The following is a 13,195-nucleotide window of genomic DNA, read 5'->3' as shown; positions in this document are numbered from 1 at the left end:
CAAAAATAGGTTTAAAATTCGTATATCCACAACAAACACAAACCTACTATTTCGCGTACAACTGTCAAACGGCAGACGGCAGAAGCGGAGTTTTTGCCGTTCGCGGGAAAAAAATTGTTCGATTGTGGCCTTGAACTTCTTTCTGTTGTGCTTGCTCAATGTTCGTCTCTCATTTTACTAGCAAAATGTATCTGATACACGACACGATAATATAAAAAAATATAACAGAAAATCCTTGAATATGTCTGTTGAAAAATGTCAAATTTACAGACATTGCAATGACAGCTGGGTGCCAAGAGTTGGCACAAAGCCATGCAAACTTATATAAACTGATTTTGTAACTTAACAAGGCTTCGTTTGGTGTGCGACAAATGACGACAGCAGACTAAAAATATATGTTGTGTTACCATTACCGTTTCTTGAGAGTTAACCGTTAACAGGCTAACCGGAGCGGGAGTCTGCAAATCTTTCGGCAGTCTGGATTTGTCGAACACCGCGTTTAAAGAAGAAATTCAAGCTGATGTCTTTCAAACTTTAGTGCAGGATAACAGAGTTTATGCGCTCTTTCTATGCATGGTGAGTAATAAATATGATACTTATAAATGAGTTCCTCTCCCCTTCGTGACCATGGTCATGATAATGATCGTCATCATCATCATCTTCATCATCTTCATCCTCTCTTCTTCTTCTTCTTCTTCTTCTTCTTCTGCTACTGCTACTCCATCATAATTATCATCATCATTTTCTTCTATTTCTTCTTTTTCTTCTTCTTCTGCTACTGCTACTGCTACTGCTTCTTTATCATCATCATCATCATCATCATCATCCCCATCATCATCATCATCTCTCATCTTGCATAAGTTTTTGTCCCTACCGGGTTATCTACAGGAAGGCCAGGTAAATAAAAAAAAACGTTCACATACTCACGCAGATTTCAAACAGGGAAATCAAAGAGGTATTGTTGAGCCGAACAGTTTTGTGTTCGATGTTCCTGGTTCAAATAATTTATCACAGAACACAATCTACAGGAAGAGATGAAATTAAAAGCGAGAGCGAGAGCAAGGGAGGGATTTATCAATCCGAACAAACATTTAGTCAATTGGTTTAGGGTCCGTCCACACGTATCCATTTTTATTTGAAAACGAAAATTTCTCGTTTTTCGAAAAATTCACAGTTTCTGTTTGAAACGGGTAACTGCTAATAAAATTCTCCTACTTTCCTCTGAAATCAATGTTTGGTCCACAAAGTTGTATCACTAAGCACTTTAACATGCTGTTTTAACTTAGAACCTCCGAGGTCTTGCTTGTAAACCTCTGTTCAGTCGTTTGACGCTTCGATTTTCAAGACCGATGGCAAAAAAGTCGCAATCTGAAGCAACAAGCTTGAACATTATATCTAAAATATTAGCATAAGATTCGATATGTGACAGTGAAATTTTCTTATCTGGCGCGAGATCAGATATTTTGACGTCATAGTTTAAGTTTCGTTTTCACCGTTTCCATGGAAACACTTATACGGTGTTTTCAAAATTTTTACTTTTTAGAGCGCCTTTGAAAAGTTCTATATTCGGTCCCAGTTTTTAGCGGATACTTGTGGACGGAATGCCCATCTGCAAAGTAATGCATTACAAAAATCATGTTGTGGATTTCAAAATCATTGTTAATACGAATTTTCCAAACGAGAGCGGAAAAGTGTGGACGAGCCCCATTGCCTTATTTATGAAAGTGGTCAGAAAACGAAAAATAGTTTGCAAATTGAAATATCGTATATAATTAGGGCGGGGCATGTTAAATAACTTCAGTGACGAAAACCGTGGGCTTTGTCAATTCTCAAAGGAGATTTTGCCCGGCTTAACTTGATCTTGTTCCTCGGGCTGTATTTTATCCACAGTGCTAAAACAAATCGAACTTATTCACCAGTTTATGCTAATTAGCTCTAATTGTTACAGTGAATAGCCGTAACAGTAGACCTTTTAAACTTCGTTTGTTTATTGTCCCATTTCAGACCATGTGATGTGACAATTTAGAATTATTTCTTTCGAATCCAAAAAATCCACGTGGAAATGAATGAATAATTTTTCGATAGATAGAGAAAGAATTCTCTAGAAAACTTCACATGATTTGAAATCGGCAATTTACATACGAAGCTAAAATGGCCTATAGAGATTCTCCAATTTCCAACAGGTGTTTGAAATTTTCTTTTGCGCTTTCGTTTCCAAATGACTTATAAGTTTACTGTTGCAAATTGACAATGAGTTCTACATGTTGTTTTTCGCTTAAATATAAACTCCTTCAGTAACAAAAGAAACTAAGAAATATTGGTCAACAGTGCCGATGCGCAGGCTTTTAAAATACTAAGCTTTTTTAAAGGTCTCATTTTAATAGGGCAAGAGATAGAATACAAAGATGAACAGATGTCTTTAAAACATATCATATTTTAGGCGATATGATTTCAAAATCATTGTTTACAAATTTCTTGATGTTCAAGAAGTGAAACACCTCTAAAGTATGGAAACCTGGTTTTGGATTCTTGGCTGGTTTCTTTCCATCCTGACCATCACTGGAAATGGATTTATTATCTTCCTTGTTTGCAGCAAACGCCAGCTTCGCACCAAAACCAACGCCTTTGTCGTTTCGCTCGCAGTGGCGGATTTCTGCGTCGGGATAAGCGTTGTTCCACCCATGTTTTTTTGTGAGATAGCAACTGGCTGCAACTCAGGATCTAACTGGATAACTACTGTAAGGTGGCTGTTCGGGTACGCGTCCGTGACAAACTTGTGCAGTTTAGTAATGGATCGCTACATTGCTGTTGTCAAGCCTTTAAAATACTTGACTTTTATGAAGCGCCGCCGAGTTATTCAAATGGTTTTCTTATCTTGGGGAATCCGAATAGCCTTAAGTACGATTTCCGGACTAAACTGGTATGTTTTCAAAATGCCTCTTATCTTTGACATTTTCTTCTGGATGACTCTGATATTTTTTGAGTTCCTACCATGTATTATTTTGATATTCTTCTTTGCATCCATGTTACATGTTGTTTATAAGCACGGCCGTGCTGCCCGCATCACAGCACAACAGTTACGTTTCAACCATCGCGTTTTGTTTAAACCTCAAGAAAAATCCGCTGTAAAACTCATGGCCATTGTTATCGGCTTGTTTCTACTGTGTTACGGATTTTACATTCGTTGTAGTTTTGTATTAATTTTCAATGACCGCAAACCATGTAATGACGAGAAATATAAAATACCTCTTTTAGTTTTAAACTCCGCCATTAATCCTGTGGCTTACGCTTTCTACAAGAGGGACATAAAGAAGGAGATTAAAAGACGTATTTGTTGTGTCATCGGAAAAAAGCGAATCCAAGTTGAAGACACCTGTTTTACTCTGGAAAGCTAGAATTCGTGAATACTATATTTCTAGTTATTAAGATTTGTTACTTGTAAACAGCCAAATAAAAAATGTCTAATTAAAAGACATGCCCGTTGTATCATCGTAAGAAATGAAGAAGCAAACTTAATCCTGCTAAGGAGACAAATTTTGACTCTTGAAAGCTATAATTCATAACAAAAGAGTGTTCTTAACATTTTTGAAAATAATTAAAATGATCTTGAAATGAGGAGTAAAAGCGGCGGTGAAATCATTATTAACGATATTTAGGTTAAAAAACCTGAACTTTAGATTATTAAAGCCATTAGAAAATTGCACCTAATATATATTTACAAGAGAGTATGATATTTAAGGTTTTTGTTGTTGAAATTAACTCAACTAGGAACACTGAAATGAGGCTTTTGGTTCTTTGAAGAGGGTTGTTTTGCTTCAAGGGTTTGTGTCTTCTGTATAAAATAAATAAATAAAAGCGTTTTGTAAAATAAAAGGCCTGTTCAGTTTATTCATTGAGGCTGCATAATCAATATGGCAATATGCCCGGTCTGTTTTTCTAAAGCGGCACCAGGTAAAGCGCAAAAAAAAATAACTAAAATTTCCTGCGAAAAACAAACTTGTCAGAAACATATGCACCATTAGCATAAATAATTGACTGGCTATCAGCGAAACTGACAATCTAATATTGGCTACGCAAGCGCGGTCTAATTTTCGGTATGCTGCCCTGGGTGTGCGTGCAAGTTGAATTGCCGAAATCACAAGCCAAAACTATAAATAAACTACTTTCACTGAACTTTTTTTTTGAAAAGATCGGTCTCTGGGTTATGTTATGCTGGGTTTCTATCAGCTTTTTAAAGTTAGCTCGGGGCTTCGCCCCTCGCCAACTGTCAACCGATAGAAACCTCGAGCTTGCCGCCTAATTGTTTAATAACCCACTTGCGGCTTCCGCAATGGCTTCCGAAATGGCGATCAACGTGCTTTGTTAGCTATTGTGACTACACTAACACGAGACAGTAAATGTGAAGAGTTTAAAGCACCTTTTAGAAGTGGCCAATAAATATGTGGAAACGTGTTCTCATCTAATGCAGCAGCACGAGATCTTGACCCAAAGGAAAGGGCCCTTAGGAAAGACCCCTTAGTATATTTTAATATTTTTATGTTTTAATATTGTAATGTATATAGTTAGTATATTTTAATGTTTTTAAGTTTTAATATTGTAATGCGCTTTTGCTCATTTACATGTTAAAAAGCGCAATATAAATTCATAAATTATTATTATTATTATTAAAGGGCACAACTAAATAAGCTAGAACATTTTACAATAGAGAGACAATAGACATTTACAAAAGCTGTACAAACAACACCTTAAAGAAAAAAAGAAAAGCAAGCGAAGACGAAGACTGACGACCTAGACCTGACCTAAATCTCCCGCCAAAAACCTATATATACCGTACCTACACGTCCCATAAAAACCCGCTTACCCTTAATCGTGCCGTCAGAATATAAATTTTTTGCAGTTCATTCATGCAAACGTCGGAAATTACATTTTTCGATCATGTAACTGACCGCAGTATCGTGCTAGTTATTACTTTCAACCCTCGGACGTACAAGGTGGAGGGGGGGGGGGAGGGTGGATGCCACCCCTCGTAAGGTTTTTCCAAAATTTTGAAAAGAGGATTTCCTCTACAATGCTGAAACTTTCAGTAGCTGTTCGTTTATCCCTTGCGGACATTTTGATATGTCAATCATCTGCCCATGATATTTGACGTTGCTATGTCAACGTCATAATTACAAGCAGGTCTGGCCAAAAATCGTCATTTTTAACATGTTTCTTTATTTTTCCAGTCTTTTGCTTAGAGAATTGAATGATTTGTTTATTTTTACATTTCATGAACATTCTGGCTTGATTTTGCATCAATTTCCGTTATTTTGTGACTTTCTAAGATGATCCAAGATGGCGGATCCAAGATGGCGGCTCCAATGACGTCACGCGACGTCATATGACGTCACAACCAACCAAAATTATGTCATCTTGTAGAGTAAGCGACGGGCTTTCTACTTAGTGCGAAATAATTTCGCTGCGCCTTAACAGAACAAAAACTCCAGGGGTGGGGCTCATAAGATCATTGTTGTCAATGGATCTAAGTTGTCTTTGGTGGACTTGTGACCTATACTGAAATTTGTCATCCAAGTAATCAGGAACCCGATGGTGTAAACATTTATGTACCATGGCAGCAATGTTTAATGTCAATTTGTCCTTGATGCTGAGCCACTGAAGTGTTTTTAAACCCTCGGAAATATGATCGAATTTCCTGAGACCGGGGACTATTTTCCTGCGAAGTTCTGGACCAGTTGAAGCTTCCTTATGTTTGTCTTGGACGTGTTACCCCATACAGTGGAACAGTAAAAAAGTTTACTAAATACAAAGGCATTAATCATTAAAAGGAGAGTTTTACGATCTAATAGGTGCTTAATCCTGTTAATCTGAACAAGTTTGTAGACGCAACTCGAAACTAGCTTTGATATATGTTCGTTATAGCAAAGTGTTTGGTCGATATAGACGCCCAGATCTCTGGCGACAGAGATCTGGGCGTGGCAAGAGATAGGCGTGGCAAGTTACGCAAAAGCTGAGGAACACCGATGACCAAGAGTTTGGTCTTGTCTAGATTGATCAACAACGAGTTCTCGCAGCACCAACTGGATATTTCTGAAAGGTCTTGATTTAACGCAACTCGTGCTTCAGTAACTTCGCACGGGGGAAGAGATAAGAAGACTTTCGTGTCATCCACGTAACCTGACACACGCGACATACTTTTTTTGGTTTTGCGGTAAATTGCTTGAATTTCGACCTAAACGCTGTAAATTTCTTACAGACTAGAAACTAAAGAAATACATTAAGTGTATCCAAGCGAAGTTCTCCAGACTACTTCAAGAATATGAAACAGGAGAATTTAACCCAATTTAACTTTATTCAAGCAAGCTTGTTCAAAAACAAGATTACGCCATCGAGCGCGAGCGCGAGCTAGCGCGCGCTGTGAATTTAATCCAAATATAGTAATTTTGATTTTCTAAATATGGTACTTAGTGTAGAAGAATATGCAAACGCTTTGTACGATGCGAATCATAGGGAGTTACACGTTTCAACCCTTATGGGTTTCTGATAAAAGTTAACAAGGTAGAAAAGAGCTGAAGACATGATAAACAGAAAAGGGAGAAGAATAGTTAAATTACAAAAATGCAGATATATAATTTGCGTCATTAAAGACGAAACTGAACAAAGCAGACAAACTTTGTTTATATTAGTATATGTTTTAGTCTGTTAACAGTTATGTTATGTCTGTTAACCGGCCCAACGGTCCGCTTTGTGCTAATTGTCACAAATGTTTACCTGCGCCCAATGAATGTCATTTTAATCTTAGAAATAGCAGACGATTCCAGATGCCCATCTGCAAACGAACAGGTCGAAAAACAGGTTTTTTTAATAGTAATTGGAAATAGTCGTTTTTCCCCTTTTCATTTTTGCTTTTTTTTAACTTAATTAATTTAACCTTTTTAACTTGTTTTTGTGTAAATAGATCATCTTTAAAGTTTTGTATATTTGTAAAGTTGTATCCAATTCAGCCCTTATGCTGTAATTTTTAAACTTCAATAAGGTATTTATCTAACATTTTCATCTATCTATCCCCCTTTGCGGTCACTACAAGACTTCCAATTAATGACAATTTATTACAATTGATGCAGTCGATCGAGCCACCTTAACTCAATAACGCGCTCAATTTCGGACAATTCACGGATCACGCACAACCCTTTTCAGGCCCCGGCGCGGGTCAAAATTTAGGGCCTGTTTACATGGAGGTGGGGGACCCCGGGTAGGTGAGGTAACCCGCCCAGCCGTGGTCGAAAATTAGCTCGCGTTTACATGCAATTTTATCACCCCTGGGTCCCGGGGTGACCTTTTTACGAGGTTAGCACGTAAACAGACAAAATGGCTTCGACGATTTCTTTCCCACATTCCTTTCAGTGGTTTCATAGACTCAGTTACTAAACGTCGGAGCCGAATATAATTCGTTTCTGAGATAATCGAAGGCCGAACAATGACATATTTTCGTAGAGAGCAAGCCAGGCTGGCCTCGAAATAAATTCCATTGAAGTCGCATATCGCAGTTCATTTTGTTATATTTTATGTTTACGGCCGGATTTCTCTCATCTTGTGCTTTCGACTGATTAGTTGATTAGGCAAAGTATTAGAAGTCGAAGCAGTTGTCGAAGTCATTGTTGTTTATAGTCGAAGCGTGAGACCCGCTCGGGCCTACGCTTGATGCTTGACATGCTTCATATTCACTTTTAATTCTTCAAGCATCTTTGGCACTGTCATTCCACATCGGGCAAATGAAGCTATTGGAAAAGCTCATGAAAAGCTCATAGGCATATCTTGTGTGGATTGCATGTGGCGCACTTCCAGATTAAGAATGAGTCGACCCCGGGTAGGCGGGTTACCCCACCTTGAAACGTTAAGTGGCGATGTCCTTTAAAGCGGACCATCGCATTCCGGGTCGGAAGAAAGTTTTCCTTCAAACTTTGCCCAGTGAACTATCTTGGTTTATAAGTAAATGTAACTGCATTAGTTTTTTGAAATACGTTAAAATGTTTTTTTCAGAGCCTATAACAGCCAAGGCGACTAAAAGGCTAAATTTTGATGGTCGCTACAACGAAAAACTGCACAAGTTGACGAGCTCGGCACACAAAAACCGCCGACCGCAATAGAAAACTATTATAATCCCATGAAAGGTGGTCCTTAAAGGGTTGTGAAAACATGTTTGTTTTAATATTTTTTTTAATTTTCAGGTTTGGAAAAATTTATGTCTCAACATCCGTCAGATCACTTTTTATAAACATGCCAATGTACCCTGACTTTGCTGGCCTTTAATTTCCAAGTCCAGACCAGACCATTCTAAATTCCACCTGAATTCTACTAAATAGATGCCAGTGAGCACAGAAATCTAAAAATACCTTGCACTTCTTACTCTCTTTTGTCACAGCGACTTCCAACTTTTCGTGTTTTTAGCGAATTTTTCACACACATTATGCAAATGAGGTTGTAAACCTAACTACGGTTGTTTACAACAAAAACGGTTAAATTGTAAAATTTCGACATTGTAGGTGAAAAATACAGGGAGTTTTATAGAAAGAAAACTTGCAAATGATATGAGTGGTTAAAATTGACGAATTATGTTGTCTTGAACTTTGCATGATTTCAAGACAAATGTCACAATTGATTTGCAAAATGTGTTGTCTGCTGAACTTTGACCGATATTTTCAAACAAACCGTTCTAACTTTTTGGAACTCGCTGTTTTTCATTTAAAAAGGGAAGAACAAATAAGTTCTTGCTAAATCTGAAAGCGTTCAAGGTGTAATATTTGAAAATTCCTTCAGTTTTAACTGGTCTAACAAGTTGGAGTTATGTAACTCTTGAAATAAACAATTTGTGACAGCTTGTGACCTTGTATTTCAGTTGACATGTTTTGTTGCCACTTTATAAAGTTGCAGTTTTAGTTAGTTAATCTGCTGTTCAAAGTCACATTCATAAACTTGTTTTGCATAAAGCAGCACTCATTTTTCCTAGCCTGAATTCCAGCGGTCTCTATGGTCGCTTTCTTCCTCAGCGCTTTACAACTTTATTTGCGTGACTTTTCGTGTTTCATGCAAACAAGATTTGCGTGGGCAAAACCTGACGGTTCGTACCGTCAAAATTCTATTGCCACAATTCACGTTACCAGCTGTAAGGATGCACAAAGACATTTGAAATTGTCATTCTGTAACTAGTTTTATGCATAATTTAGTGTATAGTGTTGTATTATGGCACGAATTTTTAAATAAATGTTAGAGACAGTTCTGGTAAGTATTGTCACTGTGATAATGTAATTAGTTTTAAGCCAAAGTTTTGTAATTGGCTCCAAAAATAAAATTTCGAAACAAAATGTCGTGCTTTGTCGGGAAAGTGTAGCGATTCACGAGGCGTTTCAGGTCTTTTCTGCTTGCTTCAGTGCGATGAATCGATAGACAGTCACCTCGCTTCTATACATTTATCGCGAGAGGACATCACAGAATGGCAAATTATCTTGGACAGAGCTGGCTTTTTCGATTCAGAGGAGTCGGTTGTCGCAAAAATGACCGTGTGCGCCAAGCATAGGCACACATATGGAAAGTTCTGGCGCCCAAGAACAGCTTGCTTATATCCAGCGCACCAAGGACGTCCACGAAGAAACCAGTAGGGGCCAAAGAGCCGATATTCCGTAAATCTGGAAATATCAAAGGCTATTCAGAAGATGTACGGTGTTTTTGTTCAAGTCGGATCCGGTGCGTAGAGAATTGCCATACAGTTTCTTTTACATAAAACAGATTATAAAAATATTTTTCTTTTGCTTGAGAAGTTCATGCCGGTTCAATATTTTACTTGAGCTGCTCTTCTAACATTTGTTGAGGAGGGAGAGTTATTTGCGCCCGCTAAATTCTTCTCAAGCCTTTGTCGGTACTTCCAGGTTACGCGGTTGGTTCATATTCTATAATTGCGCACTAAGACGTCATTGTTAGATAGCTTGTTTTGAATGCTGTTCAGACAAATACATGTAAAGGCCACCAAAGGCAAAGGCCACCAAAAAAATATCTTGTTAGGCTGTAAGAAAATAAAAAAAACGAGCATCCAAAATTCATGCCCCCTCCTTCATCCCCCCGCCCTATAAAAAATCTAACAGTCCTTACGCTATCAGCCTTGACTAATCAGACTATTCGGTTCCTATTGTCCCTTATCTCTACTAAGTGTACTTATTACTTAGTATTTCTACTTAGGGCCTGTTTACAAGCAGGTAGGGTAACCCTAGTGCCAGGTTTTCCCTAGCAGGAGGGTTACCCTAGCGCTCCCACATTTCTTCTTTTTTTCATCGACGTGTTTACAAGGTAGCTAGGGTTGTCCTAGCACTAGGGTAACCCTAGCTGAGCGCCAGGGTTACCCTAGCGCCTTGTAAACGCTCTGCTAGGGATAACTCACCTACCCGGAACAACTTTATTTTGGCTCCAAGAAGCCAAATTTGTTTAAAAATACCGACAAGCCATAAGGTGCGTTTGTTCGAAATATTTAAACTTGAACCTCCTTTTAAATACCTAAATAACCGATATCCCTACGCTTTCATTTACCTAAACTTGTGAGATTCCTACTCTTATATACCTAAAGCATGAAAAAGGTACCCCTTTCGGACGGAGCCTCCCTGTTTAGGCCATTATGGGGGTAACCCCTCCACCCTGAGGGGGGTAAGAGACGTTCCTGGTTATAAGCTTAGAGGTAGTTGTGCAAACTGAAATTTGTTTAAGGCGTGGTAGCACATCTAAAAATGAAAACTGAATGGATAAGCAAAAAGTCGAAAGAAACTAGACGAAGAACCAGGCGATTAGTTTTGAACAGATTAGTTATAATTTTTTGGCCGTGTCACGCTAGTTTCCGTTTTGGCCGATTGATCTAAATTTGAGTCAAGAAAACAGACAAGTGCTTTTTTGAGTAGAGATTTTCTATGAAAAGTATTTTATTTGCAATGAGAAAGTGTTTTTTTTTTTCTTTTTTTGGAAAAGAATGATATAATTTCAAGGTGTAGTAAGTTGTACCGTGTAGTGGCAACAGGGATCAGAGACGTTTCTTGTTATAAGCTTAGAGGTAGTTGTGCAAACTGAAATTTGTATAAGGTGTGGTAGCACATCTAAACATGAAAACCAAATGGATAAGCAAAAAAGTCGAACGAACATAGATAAAGAACCACGCGATCGCGATTAGTTCTGGCTGTGTCACGTCAGTTTCCGTTTTGTCACGGTAAAACTCGCCCCAGTGATCTATAAAGTTTGAGTCAAGGAAACAGACTTGAAAGTATTTTTTTCAGTAGAGTATTTCTATGAAAAATATTTCATTTGCAATGAAGCAGCGTTTTCTTTCCTTTTACGGAGGAGAATATATCTCGAGCAGTGTGATGATGATTGGACGTCGATATTCACGGGTTTGCGAGTATAAGATGTGTGTAAACAAAATTAAGTTCGCACGAGCGAGCTTTTGTGTTAAAATAACTTACTGATACACAGAGTAATACTAAAATTTACTGATGTCTGTGTATGTAACAAAGAAGTTAAAAACGAAATTCATTAGGAAGAAAGGCAATTAGGGCCACAAAGTACCGTCCTCAGCTACCTGCTAAGCTACGGTAACAGAATAAATTATTTTTTTTAACTTCGAACATTGATGTCAGTAATTAAATTAAAATGTCACGAATCCTAGATTTCAATGTGTGGTGTTAAAATTGAACTTATTACATACTGAGAAAACGTTCAGATTCCAAAAGTAACAAAACTGTTAACTCAACAATAGAAAGCAGCAAAACCTAAGAGTACATGCACAATCCAACTAGTAAGTTTACCTGACCAAGTTTAGCAGACAGCGAAACTGCATAATTAATTCGTAACAAATTCAAAGTTCCAGGACGAATAATTCGCCGTTTTTAACCGCTTAAAACGTTTGCAAGTGATCGTTCTGTGAAATGACCTGTATTTTTGAATTGCAATGCTGTAAGTCAACGATTAAACCGTTTTTGTTAAAAACAACCGTTGCTCGGTTTACAACCTCATTTGCATAACGTGTATGAAAAATTCGCTTAAAACACGAAAAGTTGGAAGTCGCTGTGACGAAAGAAGGTAAGAAGTGCAAGGTATTTTTAGATTTCTGTGCTCCCTGGCATCCATTTAGTAGAATTCAAGTGGAATTTAGAATGGTCTGGTCTGGACTTGGAAAATAAAAGCCAGCAAAGTCAGGGTACATTGGCATGTTTATAAAAAGTGATCTGACGGATGTTGAGACATAAATTTTTCCAAACCTGAAAATTAAAAAAAATATTAAAACAAACATGTTTTCACAACCCTTTAAGGACCACCTTTCATGGGATTATAATAGTTTTCTATTGCGGTCGGCGGTTTTTGTGTGCCGAGCTCGTCAACTTGTGCAGTTTTTCGTTGTAGCGACCATCAAAATTTAGCCTTTTAGTCGCCTTGGCTGTTATAGGCTCTGAAAAAAAACATTTTAACGTATTTCAAAAAACTAATGCCGTTACATTTACTTATAAACCAAGATAGTTCACTGGGCAAAGTTTGAAGGAAAACTTTCTTCCGACCCGGAATGCGATGGTCCGCTTTAAAGGACATCGCCACTTAACATGGCAACACACGACCCCGGCTGGAAGGGTTACCCTACCCAGCAGACCGGGCAACCCGCCTAGGCGGGTTACCCCACCTATCATGTAAACGCGATCGTGAAAGAATGAGAGTTTATATGGACAGGTGGGTTAGCTCACCTACCCGGGATCCCCCACCTCCATATAAACAGGCCCTTAGTCATATGCCTTGTCATAATGAATGACGGATATTGGCTTATCCACTTAATGAAATTTATATTTTTCCTTTTCCAAAAAGGTAAAAAATTATACATGCTCAATTATTAAAAGGTAAAAGGGAGTAGTTTAGAAGTCTCTTTAAGGTCACTACAAACCTCGCACATATTCACTTGTATGTTCCTTTAGAAGTTTCCAAGTCGGGCGAACAAAATAATTCTCGCCATTTTTGTTGTGAATAGCCATAATACTACATTTTGTGAAAAAGGCTTCTTTTCGGTCGTTTTGGCTTATTATTTGAAAGCTTTATTGGGAATTATTGAACAAAGCGCATGCTGCTTGCATTGTTTTGTTTTGGTTAGAAAAAGCTTGTCAAACCATACAAAAAGGGACAAATTGTC

General features: G+C 38.0%; 1 protein-coding gene across 1 annotated transcript; it reads left to right on the top strand.

Annotated features, from left to right (window-relative positions):
• Window positions 1–2,080: 2,080 nt before the first annotated feature.
• Window positions 2,081–3,442, top strand: LOC144651105 (octopamine receptor beta-2R-like). Its single transcript, XM_078510994.1, has one exon. It carries the CDS (start codon window positions 2,508–2,510, stop codon window positions 3,393–3,395), a length of 888 nt encoding a protein of 295 aa, XP_078367120.1. The 5' UTR covers window positions 2,081–2,507; the 3' UTR covers window positions 3,396–3,442.
• The last annotated feature ends 9,753 nt before the right edge of the window (window positions 3,443–13,195 follow it).

The sequence above is a fragment of the Oculina patagonica genome, chromosome 1 (assembly GCF_052425735.1).
Source record: "Oculina patagonica isolate OP01 chromosome 1, crgOcupat, whole genome shotgun sequence".
NCBI classification, from domain to species: Eukaryota; Metazoa; Cnidaria; class Anthozoa; order Scleractinia; family Oculinidae; genus Oculina; species Oculina patagonica.
Note: the sequence above shows the minus strand (reverse complement) of the source record. Positions and strands in the feature narration are given on the sequence as shown.